The sequence below is a fragment of the Pistacia vera genome, unplaced genomic scaffold (assembly GCF_008641045.1).
Source record: "Pistacia vera cultivar Batoury unplaced genomic scaffold, PisVer_v2 Contig30, whole genome shotgun sequence".
Classification (NCBI taxonomy): domain Eukaryota; kingdom Viridiplantae; phylum Streptophyta; class Magnoliopsida; order Sapindales; family Anacardiaceae; genus Pistacia; species Pistacia vera.
In genome coordinates, this window is record NW_022196113.1 from 275,277 (window position 1) to 296,291 (window position 21,015).

General features: G+C 31.1%; 1 protein-coding gene across 1 annotated transcript; it reads right to left on the reverse strand.

Moving 5' to 3' along the window:
* Positions 1-11,550: 11,550 nt before the first annotated feature.
* LOC116135439 (amino acid transporter AVT1A-like) lies at positions 11,551-19,152 on the reverse strand. The gene is made up of 12 exons (XM_031421136.1): positions 19,085-19,152; positions 14,921-15,201; positions 14,393-14,607; positions 14,095-14,118; positions 13,810-13,990; positions 13,487-13,706; positions 13,269-13,404; positions 13,152-13,171; positions 12,901-13,046; positions 12,462-12,505; positions 12,034-12,096; positions 11,551-11,889 (listed from the first exon to the last, which is right to left on the reverse strand). Exons 3-12 carry the CDS (start codon positions 14,594-14,596, stop codon positions 11,797-11,799), a joined length of 1,131 nt encoding a protein of 376 aa, XP_031276996.1. The 5' UTR covers positions 14,597-14,607; positions 14,921-15,201; positions 19,085-19,152; the 3' UTR covers positions 11,551-11,796.
* Positions 19,153-21,015: the final 1,863 nt, after the last annotated feature.

Here is a 21,015-nt window from a genome sequence, read left to right on the forward strand (position 1 = left end):
TAATTTTAAATTAATTGTTTACTTAATACTTTAAACATTTATTCACTTAAATACTATAATATTAATTAATTAAATCACTGTGCTTCTCAACATATCAACAATTCTTTGAACATTTATTGAAAATTTAAGCGATATTAACTAGTTATTATTTAAATTGAAAAATCTAATTAATTTTTTTTTTCTAAATACAAGATACTTCCTATCCATTTAAAAGTTTATTACTAACTAAAATAAAATAAAATAAAACAACCACACACACACACCACACCACACACACACACATAAATAAGCAATAATTGCCTAATTATAGAATTAGACGTTTAAGTTAGTAAATAATTATCTAATTTAGCATACAAATTTAATATTTAATTACATAAATAAAATTTTTAATTCATATTTATTTCTCAAATTGAATGGATTAAAGTAATCGTTTATTATTAGATAATAATAAAGTCAGTGCGCGGTTAACGCCAATATCTGGAAGCATGTGTGAATGCTTATTTGTAAGTGATCACAATCTGGCTTTAGGGTGTTATTTCATTTTCACAATATAAGGAGATTTTTATTTACTTTTTATGAATCTTGGTTATATTTGGTTAATAGATCTAACTATTATGATAAAATTCATAATCCCAACCATAACACTAACATGCTAAATTCAGAATCTTAAATTAATATTTAAAATTTAATTATAATTATAATTTTCCCATACGGGGAGAGTCCAAAATGTAATCAAATAAATATTTTAAAGTCAATATACAGTATTTTAATCTGTGTAAAATTCTTTTGACAAAAAAGGAGAATGCGGCATTGGACAGAAGATAGACCCTTCTGAATTAAAAAAAAAAAAAAAAAAATAAATTAATTTATATTATTTTCTCCTTTTAAAACAAAATTTTTTTATTTAAAATCAAGATTTTTAACATAAAATTTAAACGGAAATGGAAACTAGTAATTAACATGTTTAGAGTTAAGACAAATTATTCAAAGTGAACAAAATAAGTGATAATTTAAAGGGATTTTATCATTGTGAAAGTGATAAAATTTGTATTTTCCATTTTGTTTGATGATGTATTTCAAGCGTGTATTCATTTTTAACGTTTTCATTTTTACTTTTCTAATCATTATCAATATTTAAAAAAAAAAAAAAAAAAGCAATTACATCAAAGAAGGAACCCTATACTTCGCATAACATTGTCACATATGAACTTGACACTAATCTCTCTTCTCACCTTGATCTTGATATGTGTTTATGTTGTTTTAGTACCTCATTTATAAATTTTTAATGTTGATATGTTTTTATATTGTTTTACCACACAATTGAAGAATTAATGTTCTGACTCTGATTCAATTTTTTTGTTAATTCGTTTTCAATGGTATTAATGTAGGCAATGAGTTCATATACATACTAGAGTCCGATCCAATCTCATTGATAATATACAAAAGAAGAAAACATATTAATCGCCGTGAGAAAAGTCCTGAAACTCTGTGGCCATTGGTGAAAGAGAAAGTTGCAGGATTAGAGCCTTATCTCCATCTTCGTCTCCGTTAACATCGTCTTCATCGGAACCAGAGCCACTATTATCATTATTGCCATTCTCTTCTATGTCTTCTTCATCAGAATCATCCTCCAAGAAAAACTCTTCTTTCTCTCTCTATCCTGATCCCCATTAATAATCTGTACATACAACAAACACCAAATCAAGTAATCAAAAATCACCCAACCAGTATTATATTCAAGGTTAGACTGAAAAGCAGGACGCAATAATTTTGGGAATCGGAGAATGGTGATTTTGTGTTTTGCAGGTTTATCGGAGAATCGAGTGGGTGAGAAAGGAGGTCCAGAACCAGCTAGATAACACAAGGTTTCGTATTCACCTTGGATTGGGCAACACAAATAACGTATTCAACTTGTTAAACGAATAGGTTGCCAGATAAGGATTAAGTATAAATAGCCGACGCGCCTTTTATTTTATACCATAAATATCCTTTTTTACTTGGATTTAATTCAACTTTTATTTTTATTATGCGATAATTATCTAACAATTAAGAGATAATTCTAATTTCATTAAAATACTTTATTTTAGTCCATATAATTAAGAGCACACTGGAAGGTTTCTATCTTCTATCCCCCCGAGTGATGAGGAAGCTCAAAGATCCTCAGGGTTTTGCGAGAGTATTATATGCTTCCTAAAAGTAGATTGGCGCAAAACGGGCTGTGTAGCCGGGTACGGGCCGGGTCTCACGGGTACGGACTCAAAACAGGTCGATTTAAACGGGCCCAATATTTTGGACCACACCCTACCCTATACGGGTATGGGTGGACCCCGGTTGCCCGTACTGTTCACACAAGTTTTAGATTTTTGCAGTTACACCCCCAAATCTTCCCAAAATATTCATTTTGAGCAAAATTTGTCACCAACCAAACAGAAAAAAGAAACCCACGTTTTCTCCTCCCAAGTTTTCTCCACCAGCCAAACAGAAACCCAGAACCTAATAAAGAAAAGATTAAAAAACTTTATTGATTTCCTTTCATTCCTCATCAACCAAAAACCCACATAAAAAAATCTGAAAAAAGAAAAAATTTACAAAGAAAAGCAACAGTTTGAGAATGAATTGACTCTCCAAACAAGCAAATTGAATAGATCTGAGTCCTCTTTTACTGTTTAGTTTTTGAAACTTCTACCGCAGATTCTCCACTCTTCAGTCTTCATCCCAACCAAAACATAACTTTGACTTTAATCACCTCACTCCACCCACTTCCACTCCCTATGTCCCACATGCCACCTGCTACCCCTGCCTCATCACTTCACTGCCCCTGCCTCATCACTAATCACTACCACAAATATCAACTTTTGAGTTCCGCCTCTCCTTCACAGAAATAATACAAGAGACTTATAAAAATACACCTCAGATTAACACAACTATCAAAGATGTCTGAAGTAAAAGAACGAAGCCAGAGAAGAGGAAACTGGGGCAAAACGACGACGCGAATCTAGGTCACAAAAAAAGGCGCGAAATTAACAGAGAAGGGGAGGACTGTGACAGAGGAAAGCGAAACAAGACAGGAATATGGCAACGATGAGTTTGAGAGAAAGCGGCGACGATGAGTTTGAGAGAGTTAGGGATTTTGTGATTTGGGGCAAAAACATGCCCAACCCCAATTTAGAATTTAGGGTATCCCTCAAAATGAAAATGGTAAAAACAACGGGTGCCCGCGGGCACCCGGGGTGTACTCGTTTAAACCGTTGAAAACCGGGTTGAGTCGGTACAGGTAAAAGAAAAACAGGTCTAATATTAAAGACCCACACCCTATATTTTTTATCCGGTTTAGGGTCGACCCCGCATCCAGACCCATTTTGCCAGGTCTACTGAAAAGCATTAAAAAAACCCCTAATAAGAGAATAATATAATTCTTTTTAAAAACAATGGGGGTGTTAAAGCTTCTCATCTCTCAGGGGGTAGATAATAAAATTGAAAAAATCAGTTACTTGACAAAATATCTTATCTAAATCAATAATGCCCCTAGGTTTTTGTGTTTTAGGTAAGTGCAGTAAGTTTAAATTTGCCCACTATAATTTGTGAAATCAATATTTATAATTGGAGAATCATATTTTTATTCCAATTGCACATGACTTTATTCGATTATACGTTTCAAATAATTTTGTTCTTTAAGACCAATATTTGAGTTAACCTACTTTCTAAATGTTTTAAATGTATAAAAAGATGTGTGATATGTGAGTCTGTTATTATTAGAGTTTATAACTTTACTATGAATGATTAAGCAAGTGGGAATTATTATTTACCATATGGAAATAGTTTTAAGAGGATTAGGACCCAGACATCTTATATCTATTATATTTTGAATATATTACTTTTTATTTTCTCAAATATCATATCCTAAAATTTATAGTGGAAGATATTAATTCTTCAAATTTTGTTATGTTCCAAAAATTTAAATGTCAATAACTAATTTCAAGTAGAGTAAGGCATAATAAATAAAAAAGAAAAGATGCATTCAATAAGTTTATAAACTCAATTATACATCATATTAAAGTATTAGACTTTAATGAAGAAAATAACAGTAAACTAAAAGATCTTGTCCTTAAAGTAAATAATATTTCGCTTGAATTGATGTGGACATGTGATATAGTACAGTATTCACATAACGAATCTTATCTACACATATTTATTATGTATTAAAATGAACAATGACAGTGTTTAATTGTCTGTTATTACTTGTAAACATAGTGTACAACTGAGTCAAGTGATAAAGTCCACGCTCGTAGAGTGCGCGTTGGCAGTGTTATAGTATTACTTTGCCTCCACTGTGTTTTAGCGTTTGATGATTCATTCTCATCTCATGCGAACCATCACGTGGAAAGAGGTCTTGTCCTTTACCAATAATTATAATCAGCCCACGCTCCGTAACATGCACTAAACTATTTATTGACGATGAATCAATGTAAGGACATATCAATTGCGTATGACACTTTACTTCTTAATCTGACCGTTTGATTCTTTTTGTAACAGTAGAAGAAAATATATAAACTATAAATTAAATTTAATACAATGTTCTGGATTGTTTTTTCTACCTGGACTGGACCCAATATTCAATCTTGAACGGCGGTCCTCATAGTCATAGGCAAGCCCAACAAGGATCATTAAATTTCAAAACATATTGCATTCCAAAGGTTGAGTTTTTAAAATATTTTTTCAAACTTTTCAATTATAAAGTACCATTTTTATTTTTATTGTATTTTTCAATTTTTTTTTTTATAGCTTTATAAACATAGAATTGAATACCTATAGAAAGTTTACAAGAAATGAATTGTCGAATTGACAAATGATAGAGACAAACATAGAAAGTATACAAATTGAGAGATGAAAATTTCATTCGTCTTTTATGTCAATTGATAAATTACTTAAAATAGTGAAAAAGAAAATTAACAAATAAACAATGCGTCTCTCTCTAGTAATTAGAATATTTTATACGTTTAATGTGATGTGAAATATTAAAAATGTTTGGTTCTACAGTAGCAAACAAAATCTAGAGGGGCCAAAATGGAATTTCAAAGGTTTTGTAGGATGTGTTCTTCCAATAAACTAAGATTGAAATATTTTTCCAGTCTACTGGCCTATGAAATACTCTTATGGGTCTGGTCCAAGCCCAAGCTTTCCTTGGGTCCAATGCAGAATTAGAAACCAATTTAAAGGCTAAAAAGAGAGAAAAAGAAATTTAGCTGTTTCCTCCAGTAGAAATCTAAGTTTAGATTATTAAAAACTATTAAATTAAAACATTGGAATAGTATTGAATTTCTTTCTTGGGCGTGAAATATTATTAATTTTGAAATTGATAATTGTTGTGTGTGATTTTGCCATAAGAGCTTGCAGTTCTTGGAAGCTCGCAAAAAGATAGTTCGACCCAGAACAAGCTCGACCCAAGAGTAAGCTCGACCTAGAATTAGTTCAACCCAGAACAAGCTCGACCTAGAATCAATTCGATTCAGAGTAAGCTCGACTAAAGTGAAGCTTGCCACAGTGATAAATCCAAACAACTGTTCAACGAAATCAAATATAAACTGCAATCTCGGATATTTCGAAAAGGATAAGATCAACACTACTGGCAACGCACAATCACGAAGATCACGGGATTGCAAACAATCTATGATTACAATCCCAAATTTTTCTCTTCCCATTAATTACAAACTTGTATAAAAACCCTCTCAAATGATAAAAGAGGGATTAGCAACTTATTCTAGGCAGACTGATATTTCATTGTAAGCCATCAAAAGCAATAAGACAACAATGAACGTAGGCTCAAGTTCTAACTTGCCGAACCACTTTAAAAATCCTTTGTATTCTTTACATTATTACACATTTTTACTTTCAATTGCTGGTTTATCTTAAATCAGCACACATCCGTTTCAATTCTATTAAGGTCAATCGATTCTCTTAGGTTAGTGCGAATTTCGTATCAACAATAATTAAGGCTGTGTTCCAACAAATTTATCCCTTAATTTCATTTATCATAGATTCTTTATTTTGAATATTATTTCAAAAACCAAGATCGCCCACATACATAAGCAAACTGCATCAATATTCTATAGCCAAGAATCCATTTATCAACTAAACTCACCAATTTTTTGTAAAAGACAAGTAATTTTTTTTTTTTTTAACTCCATTAATTTTATCATTAGCCCACCATTTTTTTTTTCATAAAATGAGGGGTTTATTATGATTATAAAAATGGTGGTAACCTCCCCGTTTTTATTAATAAATCTTAACTTTATCAGTTTAAAAAAAAAAAAAAAAATCAAGAGCAGAGAAGTTTATTTAGCATAAGGCTTTAATTGGGTTGCAATTTATTCACTTATTTTATTACATCGGGGCTATTAATAAAATAAGTGGAGTTGGAAAATAGTTGCTTATAATAAATTCCCAGAATTTATATCATAATAATTAAAAATAAATATATGAACTAAGAATTAAACACCGAAATAATTAAAATTAATTTACCAGCCTACATGTAAAATAAAACAAAAATATTAGGTCGCATGGCCACCTAATCTCACTACCTACAACGCTAATATAGACAAATACTCATACCTCTTATTATCCAGCAATTATACTATTAAATACATAAAACATCCATTAAATATCACCATATATTTTATTGAAAATATCAAATATAAACTCAAAATTTTTACATAAAATTATAGAGCAAGTAAAACTCATAATTAGTAAAACATACTAAATAAATAAGTTTGAATTTAGTTAATGACATCAATAAGGTAATTAACTAAGGAAGAGAGATTATATTTTAACTATTCGAAATGCATTGACCATATAATACAAATTTTGATAATTAGTTTCTTGAATCCGTCGTCTTAAAGTTTGTATTTATATATTTTTTTTAAATTTCTATCAGTAGATATTGATAACTTAAAACTTGTAATATATGAGACAAAATGTCAACTGAGTTTTTTGGTAAAACTTATTATATATAAATTAACAAAGAAACTTTTATGGTTCATAATTAGAATTATTCTGGTCAACTTTCAGTTGACGTTATTAGTGGTTTGTTGGGAAGAAAGAAAATTATTTCTATTCTCACAGATGATACAATCAAACGATTATAAAAGTAGTTTAAGTATTTAGCATGGTAGGGTGAGGCAGTGAAGAAGAAGGATGTGTGCTTCCCACGTGACGTGGCAGCTAAAGCACGAGCAAACTTCTGCATGGCATGCCCAACACACGCACTTATACGTCCACCCTCTGTAAACCAAACTCTCTTTCATACAATTAATTAAAACGCCGAAAGTGGAAGAAAAATATTAACAAAACTGATATGGGTAAAGGATAAGGTCACAGCCTTTTCTCCATGTAGAAAACCTAATTCTTGGGAATTGGATGTCAAATTCTTAAATATGAAAGACAGCGATGGCCTGGGAATCTACATCATTCATGATCTCAACACCATTTTTAATTACTTTAGTTTATTATTTATCAAAATTATGTCATAATTAACTAAAGTCAAATTGGAGTCACTTAGTTCAAAAGCAAGAGGTCTCAACTTCCACACTTTTATCAATTTAATCTTTTAATTTTATGCAGAAAAGAGTCGTTTAAAATGTCCAACTTCAAATTTCACAATCACAACACAACCCTATTACCAGGGATTTAAAATTATTTCATGTAAACATCATTGCTTTGTGAACTTAAGCTTCTTATCAATATGAGTAAAGAATGGTATTTTTATGATTCTTTAGTTTGTTTAAATATAAAGGATTAAAGAAGACAAGGACTGCATTTATGAATTTAGACATGCATAGCCAACGTAATAATCACAATTTTCCCAAATGCATAGGTTTTATTTGAAGGACAAATATATTCATACAATTCATTAACTTACCAATCATACCCTCAATCAAACAACAAAAGATATATTCTTAATGTATAATGCTAAACTATACAAGATTTAATATTGTAACAATTTACAGTATGATTTAACAGCTTAATTAAACATGCTATGAGCTATGAAAATATTGTAATTATTCCTGTAAAAATCACAAATCTCGCGTATTAATGAAACGCCAAGTGTTATACAGTAAAACTTTTATTTCATTCCTTGATCATACTTCCACGCAAAGTAGACTGGAGACTGGACTGGGTAAACAACTGAACAAAAGATATTATTAATTATCAATTCAGAATATCTTATTAATAAAGAGAAGATACGCATATGATTTATGTTCACACCGACTAGCTTAGACGGCACAAACATAAACTACCAAACTTCATATTTTGTATTGTAATGTGCAAGTAAATATAGTTTTTGTATTTTATTGGAATCCAATACCAGAAATCAGAAAAAAAGAAAAATCTTCTAACATTATGAAGCAGGTAAGTCATTGGTTTAAATCTTCTGAGTGAGTTTTTGAAGAATAGAGAAATTGTTGTTGTTTAACATTTATCTAATTAAAATTTAACGATGATAAGTTATTCGTAGAATTGGGTTATGAATTTAACAATAGCAACCACATTAGATGGGAGAGAAAAACTTGTACATATTTGCTTGTGGTATGTATGATTGATATTGTGTTCTTTAATGTTGTAAATTCTTTTTTCGTTCAATATAAATTAAATATAATCCTAATAGACTTGAAAGAGAAGTTAAAGTTTGCTATTTGTCAATTTCAGCCCAAGTTTTAAGTCATTGAATTCAACCAAATCAATAATTAAAAATTTGCGTTACAAATAATGCCAAATCATATAATATGCAGTAATATCATAGATTAATAAAATTAGGTTAGAAGAAATAAATCCAAATCACATTTTAATTTTAGTTCAAATGTGAAAAATAAAAATGTTTCTTTTTGAAATACAAGTAGGAAATTTATTATTGAAAATAAATTAAAATTTTATAATTTATTGACTTTTATTAATTGTTATATTAACGGTTTATGTTCTTNGGAGGAGAGAAAAATTAGAGTAAGGAAGAAGATAGAAGAAAGAAAAAAGAAGATGAAGAGAAAGAGAAGGAAGAAGAAAGAGAAGAGGAGAGAAAAATTAGAGTAAGGAAGAAGATTAGAAGAAAGAAAAGAGGAGATGAAGAGAAAGAGAAGGAAGAAGAAAGAGAAGCGAAGAGAAAAATTACAATAGAGACTAGAGAGACGCGAATGTGTTAAAAGAAAGTGACGGGAGTGATGGGGAGAGAGAGAGAGAGAGAGAGAGAGAGAAAACAGAAAGAAGAGAGTGATGGGGAGAGAGAAAAAAGAAGAAAGATGAAAGTGATGGGAAGAAAGAAAAAAATAATTGATAATAAAATCTACAGGATGCATTTGCTTTATTTTAAATTTATAGGAGCTTATAGGTACATTTTGGGGATGTATTTACTGATTTTCAAACTTATAACAATTAATAAAAATGTTTAAAGATGTGACTGTTGTATACCGATCAGACCAACCGATCCAATCGGTTGGATCGATCAACCCACGAACTGGCCCTTTGATTGGGTTAACGAGCGGTTTGGTTTTTAAAACAATGATACATACTACTAAAACGTGAATTTGTAACTACACCACTATTAAGTTATAATCTCTTTATATTAATAAATTAGTTTAATCTCACTATTATGATTATAGAGAAATTTGATTTTATTACAATCTAATAGTAATGGAGTTGATGAGGTGTAAAAATAAACTAAGTTCTTTTTACTTTCTATATTCTATGATCATGAATTTATGTTCTAATTTAAGTCAAAATTTTATGTTGATAAAACATAAACCTTTATATATAACAAAATTATTTACTTGGCCACCGTAGTAACCAGTAAAAAAATATCTATAGCTTATGCGTAGGGGGTGTTTATCTAAACTTATAAGCTGGTCAAACTTGTTTATAAGCTCTAAAATTAAGCTAACATGTTTGTTTATAATTTTTTTGAGTTTATAAGTTGAGCTTATAAGTTAAAAAAAATAAATTGGGAGGGGAAGATACTTTTTTTTTTTTTTGGNTATATATATATATATAAAGTTCTTTGAGACAATGATTTATGTTTTAGAGTTGTTATTACATCTTTTAACTTGCGGGTATATAAAAGCTCTTTAGCATTGACAATTTATAGTTGAAGCTAAAATATTTCTACCTTCCCAAGCATATTTACAGTTTCTTGAAACTTTTGTATTTACATGCTATTATTCTCAGTATTATTTATTTTCTCTTCTTATTTAAAGCAATGACTACTACAACAATGAATTGAAATTCTAATATATACCTCTGTTTTAAAACTTGAACTAGACCGGTCGATTCGATCGGTTCTACCGGGAGTCGGCCTTTACTCCAGTCCGGGTTAACATAAAAATCAGGAATGTTATTAAGCCCGTTTTGGACTGGCGAAACAGTACAAAACCACTAGTCCGATCGACCCGAGACTTAAAACCGTTCGCTATTTTTGGGTATTTGATCCTAAAAAATTCATATTCCTAATTCCTACACCAATTTGTAGCACCGTTCATTTTCCATTTCATTTGAATAAAAAAACCAAATTGCATCTTTCATTTTCATCTTCTATTCTTCTTCACTTACTCTAAAATCCATCGTGTAAAGAAAAAGAAGTAAGGGGAGGGGAAGGAAGAAGAAAGAGAAGAGGAGACAAGAGAAATAGTAAGGAAGAAGATCAGAAGAAAGAAAAGAGGAGATGAAGAGAATGAGAAGGAAGAAGAAAAAGAAAAGGAGAGAAAAATTAGGGTAAGGAAGAAGATTAGAATAAAGAAAAGAGGAGATGAAGAGAAAGAGAAGGAAGAAGAAAGAGAAGTGAAGAGAAAAATTACAGTAGAGACTAGAGGGACGCGAACGTGTTAGAAGAAAGAAGAAAGTGACGGAGAGTGATGGGGAGAGAGAGAAAAAAAAGGAGAAAGATGGAAGTGATGGGGAGAGAGAAAATAATTAATAATAAAATCTATAGGATGTATTTGCTTCATTTTAAATTTACAAGGGCTTATAGGTAAATTTTAGGGATGTATTTGCTGGTTTTTAAACTTATAACAATTAATGGAATTGTTTAAAGATATGACTTTTATATACCGGTTAGATCGACTGGTCCAATCGGTTGGACCAGTCAACCCGCGAATCAATCCCTTGACCGGGTTAACGAGCAGTCTGGTTTTTAAAGCAATGATACATACTACTAAAACGTGAATTATAAGATAAGAAATCAAAACACTAATTTTTGTCACTACACCTCTATCAAGTTATAACCTCTGTATAATAATAAATTAGTTTAATCTCACTATTATCATTATAGAGAAATTTTATTGTATTATGATCCAATGGTAATAGTAAAGGAGTTGATGAGATGTGAAAAAAAACTAATTTCTTTTTACTTTCTATATTCTATAATTATGAATTTATGTTCTAATTAAAGTCAAAATTTTATGTTGATATAACATAAACCTTTATATATAACAAAATTATTTACTTGGCCACCGTAATAACAAGTAAAAATTATCTATGGCATATGCGTAATAAAGTTGTGAATTATAATACTCAATACTTAAACGTCTTTAATAAACTGATAAAAAATTTATCTTACTACAATTTGAAGACACGTCAACACAAGGGTTCCAAATTCAGAAATGAGGGCTACACTGATGTAGCAACGCCGCTGGGATACTAAATTCCTGCGTCAATGCAACCCTTCTATGGCGCGGGAGGGAAAATCTCCGGGGGCATGCTGGTCAATTATAGGAGACAAACTACAGACCAAAAATTCATTCAAATCTGGTAGAATTTTTAATAACTCTCAAGAATCCTTGCCACTGACGAATATGTCCCCAACATTGCACAAATGATACCTAAGGTAGCTACTCCTGTGCTCAAAACAATCTGACAATTTTGAAAAATTAAGCTAGCGTTAATGAAATTGCAGTGAAATCTCACAGTAAAATTTTCGTAATTGAAAAACACACTAAGAAAGGGTGTAAAATATGCTATTGGGATAATGATTCTATTCATGTAGAATAATCATACCTGTGTTCTAGTAGCTTTCCTCCCCATGATTTTTATGAAACACAATGCTGGCATTATTACAGCCTGAGTACAAGTCACAGAAATCATATACTTATTGTTAATTTCCACAAGAAAATCCTTGCAAAATATTAAGGCAAACAAAAAAAAAAGGGAACAGTCGATACATGTCAGGTTAGCGTAATGAAATATTTCTTAAGCAATGTAAGTTTTGCATATCATACTACAGCTACCTTACTAAGAAATTATGAGATTTAACAAAATAATTATCTCAGAAAAAAAGAAGTATCTTCTTGGAATATAAATCTCAACTTCTCGAAAGAAGATTTATTTGAATCTTCTTTACATACTGTATTCAGAATATTAAGATTTGGTATCAAAAGTGATCTTTTTCATGGTCTCCAAGTGTTGTAATGAAATGTTATGCTTACCACAAGTATACTGAGGAGGGAACCAATTAAAGCCATCACAAGACCTGCAATAAACCAAAATAGTATTTGTGTCTGAGCCATGAGATAGTGGAGCAGCTTAAAAACAGCAATTAATTAACAACTCATACTACGAATAAATTATAATGAAACCGCACAAAATAGTTTATGCAAATTGCATTCTCATATTTCTTTTTCACTGAATGCAGGCAATGGAATGTAGCAGACCATTAAATATTGTTTTATTGTATTATCAGTTAGAAAATTTTACTCAAAAGGTCTAAAAAAATAATGATTAATTGCAGGATAATCAGCCAGGTTTTACATTTAAAAATCATATATTTTTGCTGATGATCATTTAGTTCCTGCAACTTTCTAACACATATAGATGAAAATAAAAATTAAACATACTAATTTTTCAACACCAAATATTATAAATTACCGAAGAAGGGAAGAAGAAAAGCAGCACAAACAGAAGAAATGACGAGTGCAGTCCTTAGAAGAATGAAGCACCAATAACTATTCGAAACCGTGTCAGGTAGTAGCTCCTCTATACTCCTGGCCAATGGATTCATCAAGAGCGCATATTTGTTCAAAGTTAAGGAAACAATAGAAATCAACAGATGAAAATGATCAGAAAAATTTGTCCGATAACTGAATTTCATAACTTGTCTTTAGATTGAGAAAGGATATTTAGTAAATGGGTTGACGACCTGAAAAACAGCAATGTAGACAAGATTACAGACATGTTAAAAACAAAAAACATCCCAATTCGATAGTCGCGGAAAGAATCCACAATCTCATACTTACCGTAGTCCATATTGCAACTTTAGAAGCAAAGCTGTGAGGTGGCATATTCAAAGTTATCTGGGACAAGGTAGCTTGGCCAAACATAAGATATCCCATCACTGCAACACCCCCGTATATTATAATGCACAAAGCGAAACTGCACAACAGGAAATGTTTAAGAAATAGAATACACGCTAGTAAAGTATATGGCCTAAACACAAAAAATAAACTATTATTACCATACTATCAATGCCTTAGTAAATTTTGTTTTATCAGCCATTGATTGATAGATATTCGGAAACACAGAGTGCCCTGAGTAGCAAAACCCATAAACACCAATTGCAAATGGAATACCACTCCAGTTCACTACTTCACCAGTTTGATGGAAACCAATGCCGTCCGTTGTACCAAGGAAAAACACACAAAGAGCTATTAAGATTGTTGCAATGACCCCTCCAGCTGCATATTAAGTAACAAACAAAAATGCTTAGTATTAATTAGATCATCGACATTTCCAATCCCTAAATTCCTTAAAGGTAATTTGATTACAAGTTTGAAATACCTGAAAGATATGAGATCAAACGAAGATCCCTCAACCAAACAGTAGGTAGAACAATGACGGCAGTTAAAATTCCAAAGAGGTGAATACCGTCCAGCTGAAAACCAAGCCAACCCAAGGATGCTCCAGGGAATAACCTAGTAAGATTATCCCCTTCCAAAATAATGAATTCCACACAATATGACTGCAGATATAATATATATAGAAAAGACATCTCAGAAAACTAACTAATAAGTAGTATATTATAATTATAACAAAATGTAAAATTTGAAAGGACGCTTTACTTACATATAATTCTGTGTACAAGATGATCTGCACAAAGATCCAAAAACACTAATTAAGTATGTTGAACACAAAAAAAGAAAGAAAAAAAAAAAAAACTGAGCTATGAATAAAAATAACAATACATGCATCGCATTTTACTTCCACTTCAAGAATTTTTTTGAGTGAATAAATTAAATCTAAGGATCAAAACAAATAAGGCAAATTCTTTCACTTACAAGTAAAGTAAAGGGATACAGAAGCATAATAACTAGAATAGGCAAATTCAATAGAATTATACAGATAAATAAATTGCCTAACTTACTGATATTAAAAGACGTCCATATCTGCCGAAGGCAGCTTGACCAATGTCTGGGTAGGTAAGGATGCCTTCTTTGGTCTCAAAGCAGTATCTCATGAGACATGCAGTATAACAACACACAACCGCAAACATCAAAAGCACTATCAAACTTGCCCACCCGGCTTCTTTTATCGTATAAGGCGTTGAAAGAAGCCCAACTCCAGCCATTACGTTAATTCCTGTCCCAAATCAATCGTAATAAATAATGGTTAACGAAAGATACTAAATGAATAATACTACACTTACAAAATGTCTATACAAAATCTTCTATAAAAAGTAATGTGTCACAATAAAATGAGATGAATTAATATTAAAAATTCAAGTCAATAGGTGCACGATAAATGACAGTGAATGAAATGACAATACAAGAGTATTACCACTGTCACTTTGTATGCAATATTTTCATATTTTGTATAAACTCTTTATATGTGAAATATTATTCATAATAAATAGTGGATCAAAATTTAAAAATCTTGAGATTACATATATTACCATTGAAGATAGTTTGAGTAAGGCTACATCCATGAGCAATAGGTAATTCTCCATGAAGTGAAGCTTTGGCTGACCATGATGATTGAGTAGTTGATATCCTAGCCAAGTCTTCCTTCTCATGAACACTTTCATATTCAGACAATAAAGGAGATTTAGCATCCTCCTCTATACTATTTCTTCTTTGACTCAGAAAGCTTGAATATCTAACACTCGATGTTATTGAAGGTATAAGGCTTCCAAAATTTGGTGATGCCGCAATTGTGTAAGAATCGACTGTCTCCCTGCCATGAAACAGAGTATTGTCAAACGCAGTAAGATTATTGTACAAGAAGAAAGAGGCAGCGTGGAGGAGGATTAATTTTTTTTTATTTTTTTATTTCATATTAATTGTAACATTTTAATGTATGTGTTGACTAAAAACCTTAGTCAGCTGGTTGTTTAAGGGGGCCCAAACACACCCTTATGTGGGTGAATATCACTGGCTAGTCTAACACACACCTTGGTCGATTGTCGAAGGGGGCCACTTTAGAAATCCAACTCGCCCTTGGTGCTATCCCGACTCACATAGTAAGAGCAACTCACCCCGCCCACATAAGTCATGAGAACTTGGGCTTGCTCTTATATCACTTGTCCCANGGTGAATATCACTGGCTAGTCTAACACACACCTTGGTCGATTGTCGAAGGGGGCCACTTTAGAAATCCAACTCGCCCTTGGTGCTATCCCGACTCACATAGTAAGAGCAACTCACCCCGCCCACATAAGTCATGAGAACTTGGGCTTGCTCTTATATCACTTGTCACAAGTCAAAGTGTTTATCAACTAAACAAAAGACTAGCCTATTAGGTGATGCTACCTCCTATATGCCAAGATTTAACTTTTTTTTTTTTTTCTATTTTAATGTGGGATCGCAACACCGGGCCAGGTTTTTTAACATCATATTTATAAGTAAAGTTTACTTTGAGAGGAAAAATTTAGTATTAGTCAATTTAACCAGATACGGAGCACAATGAGATGGAAATGAGAAGATACTAACGAAGAAAAATGGGAATTCATACAAAGGAAAAGGAAAACAAAAGCAAAATAGAAAGGAGGAAATATTCAGTTACATTTATGGTTATGATTATAAATGAATAAGGGCGAATCCAGGAGATTTACTATGGGGAGTTCAATAAATGAAGAGCCAAAAATAAGAGTAATGCTACATGTATAAACAAATCTTACAAAGATTTATGTACAAACTGATGTGGTACAAAATGAATGGAAGAAGGAATATGATGATTTTGACTTTTTGTATTAACTCTTCCATTCATTTTGTGCATGTCAGTTTATATACAAATTTTTGTAAGATTTATTTGTACATCTAGTATTATTGCAAAAATAATTTAGGAACTATCATTTATGGGGCCAAAGTTAAGTTCAAAAACTACAAGGGTTCAAAAGGAACAAAATAAATTTTAGGGACTAACTACTAATTTTTAATGTATTTAAAAAAATAATTAGGGGGCCTAGGATGGCCTAGGTCCACCCTCTTAATGAAGTCACTATTTTGTATCATATGTTATATATAGTTAGAGAAGGGACTGACTAATAAGTAATATCTATTAAGGTATTCAAGATTAATTGAAATTTCAAACCTATTTAATGTTAGTGGATAGCTTCACTATGTTCACTATAACAAGTAGATGAAAGGCTACCTTGGATATAACAATTTTTTAATTCAGGAGCCACGATGTTATTTCTTTCCTTTAAATATATTTCATTTAAGAAATGTGCTAATAAATGGGAAAGAGGGGAGATCTTAAATAACTTTGAAATGTGAAGGGAGGCAAGGGATAATATTCTAACCTATGGGGAGTCATAAACTAAATCTTATGGAGGTCAAAATAAAGCCCTGATGTTTATTTGTTTTTACCGGTTTGCTCCTAGTTGTTGGATTAAATAGAATGTTTCCCTTAGATTTTAGAAATACAATAAACCCCTTTGCAAATGTTAGGGTATTACATAAACTATTTGCATAAAAATTTATATATATAATATATATATATATTCTATATATTATATATATATATATAATATAGATTGTTGAATGTAGAATGAAAGTGCTACAAAATTAAATATGTCATTCATATAGTTAACTTTATTTAAAAAACAACTAAAATTGTTACTTAAATTCAAAATTAGATTAAATTGATAACTTCTCCTACTTCTTATAAATAGTTTGACTCTAAAACTCCTATTGGAAACACAAAAATTATATATTTGGTCAATTTTTAGTTTGATCAATTCGGTGAGTTTAATACATTTATTACAAATATAATAACTATGTGAACTTAATATGTAACATTCGTGATGGATGCTAAGAAACTATACCATAAATATTAGTAAATAAAATTTTGTTTATCTTTAATAAGAAGTATTAATGGTATAAAAGAGATACAGATAATAATGGTAATAACTAATAAGATAAAATTATATAAATTTTACGGAAAAAAATAATTTGAATTAGAATTGAATCAATTAGCTTGAACTTAACTAACCTAATTTGAATTGGTTTGACTAAATTTTATTTGATTTTCGGTGAAATTAATAGTTGCAAAAAACCAAAAATAAAAGTAATATCAATATCAAAAAAATTCATTGATCAAGAAATTAATTAATAATAATAGAATATTAATTAATTTATGACAAAATTGTTGACTTAATACTTTAAATATTTATTCACTTAAATACTATAATATTTAATTAATTAAATCACTGTACTTCAAGCAACATATCAACAATTCTTTGAACATTTATTGAAAATTTAAGCGTATATTTAACTAGTTATTATTTAAAATTGAAAAATCTAATTAATTTTTTTTTCTAAATACAAGATACTTCCTATTCATTTAAATAGTTTATTAACTAACTAAAATAAAATAAAATAAAACACACACACACACACACACACACACACACACACACACATAAATAAGCAATTAATTGCCTAATTATAGAATTAGACGTTTAAGTTAAGTTAATAATTATCTAATTTAGCATTCATATTTTAATAGATAATTACTTAAATGAAATTTTTAATTCATATTTATTTCTCAAATTGAATGGATTAAAGTAATCGATTATTATCAAGATAATAAATGAAGTCAGGTGTGCGGTTAACGTCAAACATCTGGAAGCATGTGTGAATGCTTATTTTGTAAGTGATCACAAATCTGGCTTTATGGGTGTTATTTCATTTTCACAATATAAGGAGATTTTTATTTACTTTTTATGAATCTTGATTATATTTGGTTAATAGATCTAACTATTTATGACAAAATTCATAATAGCAACTATAAACTTAACATGCTAAAGTCAGAATCTTAAATTAATATTTAAAATTTAATTATAATTATAATTTTCCCATACGAGGAGAATCTCAAAATGTAATCAAATAAATATTTTAAAGTCAATAATACAAGTGTATTTAATCTTGTGTAAAATTCTTTTGACAAAAAGAGAGGAATGCGGCATTGGAGACAGAAGATAGACCCTTCTGAATTAAAAAAAAAAAAAAAAAAATTAAATAATTTATATATTTTCTCTTTTAAAACAAATTTTTTATTTAAAATCAAGATTTTAACAAAAATTATAAACGGAAATGGAAACTAGTAATTAACATGTTTAAGAGTTAAGACAAATTATTCAAAGTGAACAAAATAAGTGATAATTTAAAGGGATTTTATCATTGTGAAAGTGATAAATTTGTTTTTTCCATTTTGTTGAGATGTATTTCAAGCGTGTATTCATTATTTTCATTTTTATCTTTTCAATCATATCAATATTTAAAAAAAAAAAAAAAAAAGCAAAATACATCAAAGAGGACCCTATACTTCGCATAACATTGTCAATATGAATTGACACTAATCTCTCTTCTCACCTTGATCTTGATATGTGTTATGTTGTTTTAGTACCTCATTTATTATTTAATGTTGATAGTAATATGTTTTTACACACAATTGAAGAATTAAATGTTCTGACTCTGATTCAATTTTTTTGTTAAATTCGTTTTCAATGGTATTAATGTAGGCAATTGAGTTCATATACATACTAGAGTCCGATCCAATCTCATTGATATTAATACAAAGAGAAAACATATAAATAGCCGTGAAGAAAAAGTACCTGAAACTCTGTGGCCATTGTTGAGAAGAGAAAGTTGCAGGATTAGAGCCTTATCTCCATCTTCTCTCGTTAAATCGTCTTCATCGAACCAGAGCCACTATTATCATTATGCCATTCTCTTCTATGTCTTCTTCATCAGAATCATCCTCCAAGAAAAACTCCTTTTCTCTCTCTATCCTGATCACCCATTAATAATCTGTACATACAACAAACACAAATAAGTAATCAAAAATCACCCAACCAGTATTATATTCAAAGGTTAGACTGAAAGCAGGACGCAATAATTTTTGGGAATCGGAGAAGGTGATTTTGTGTTTTGCAGGTTTTCGGAGATCGAGTGGGTGAGAAGGAGGGTCCAGAACCAGCTAGATAACAACAAGGTTTCGTATTCACCTGGATTGGGCAACACAATAACGTATTCAAAACTTGTTAAACGAAAAGGATTGCCAGATAAGGATTAAATAAATAGCCGACGCGCCTTTTATTTTTACCATAAATATTCTTTTACTTGGATTTTAATTCAACTTTTTTTTATTATGCGATATTATCTAACAATTAAGAGATAATTCTAATTTATTTAAATACTTTATTTTAGTCCATATAATTAAGAGACACTGGAAGGGTTTATCTTCTATCCCCCCGAGGATGAGGAAGCTCAAAGATCTCAGGGTTTTGCGAGAGTATATATGCTTCCTAAAAAGTAGATTGGGCAAAACGGGCGTGTAGCGGGTACGGCCGGGTCCAGGGTAGGACTCAAAACAGGTCGATTTAAACGGGCCCAAATTTTGGACCACACCCTACCCTATACGGGTATGGGTGACCCGCGGGTGCCCGTACTGTTACACAAAGTTTTAGATTTTTGCAGTTACACCCCCAATCTTCCCAAAATATTCATTTTTGAGCAAAATTTGTCACCAACCAAACAGAAAAAAGAACCCACGTTTTCTCCCAAGTTTTCTCACCAGCCAAACAGAAAACCAGAAACCAAAGAAAAAGATTAAAAAACTTATTGATTTCCTTCATTCCTCATCAACCATAAACCCACATAAAAAAATCTGAAAAAAGAAAAAATGTACAAAAGAAAAGCAACAGTTTGAGAATGAATTGACTCCCAAACAAGCAAAATTGAATAGATCTGAGTATCCTCTTTTTACTGTTTAGTTTTGAAACTTCTACCGCAGATTCTCACTCTTCAGTCTTCATCCAACAAAAACATAACTTTGATTATAACCTCCACTTCCACCCACTTCCACTCCCTATGTCCCACTGCCACGCTACCCCTGCTCATCACTGATCACTGCCCCTGCCTCATCTAATCACTACCACAAATATCAACTTTTGAGTTCCGCCTCTTCTCACAGAAATAATACAAGAACTTTAAAAATACACCTCAGATTATACAACAACTATCAAAGATGTCTGAAGGTAAAAGAACGAAGCCAGAGAAGAGGGAAACTGGGGCAAAACGACGACGACGAATCTAGGTCACAAAAAAAAGGGCGTGAGAAGTTAACAGAGAAGGGAGGACTGTGACAGAGGAGAAGCGAAACGAAGACAGGAGAAATGGCAACGAGGAGTTGAGAGGAGAAGCGGCGACGATGAGTTTGAGAGAGTTAGGATTTTGTGATTTGGGGCAAAACATGGCCAAACCCCAATTAGATTTAGGGTATCCCTGCAAAATGAAAATGGTATAAAAACAAACGGGTGCCGCGGGCACCCGGGGGTGTGTCTCGTTAAACCGTTGAAAAAACGGGTTGAGTCGGGTACAGGTAAAAGAAAAACAGGGCTAATATTAAAGACCACACCCTATATTTTTTATCGGGTTTAGGGTCAGACCGCGGATCCAGACCCATTTTGCCGGTCTACTGAAAAGCATTAAAAAAAACCCTAATAAGAGAATATATATAATTCTTTTTAAAACAATGGGGGTG

Coding starts and splice junctions, on each gene's coding strand:
- LOC116135439 (XM_031421136.1), bottom strand. CDS start 14,596: ATGGCTGGAGTTGGGCTTCTTTCAACGCCTTATACGATAAAAGAAGCC. Junction 13,047..13,151: donor GTCGTCAACCCATTTACTAA/ATATCCTTTCTC, acceptor AACTTTGAACAA/ATATGCGCTCTTGATGAATC. Junction 12,506..12,900: donor TTTTCTTCTTCCCTTCTTCG/GTAATTTATAAT, acceptor GGTTTATTGCAG/GTCTTGTGATGGCTTTAATT.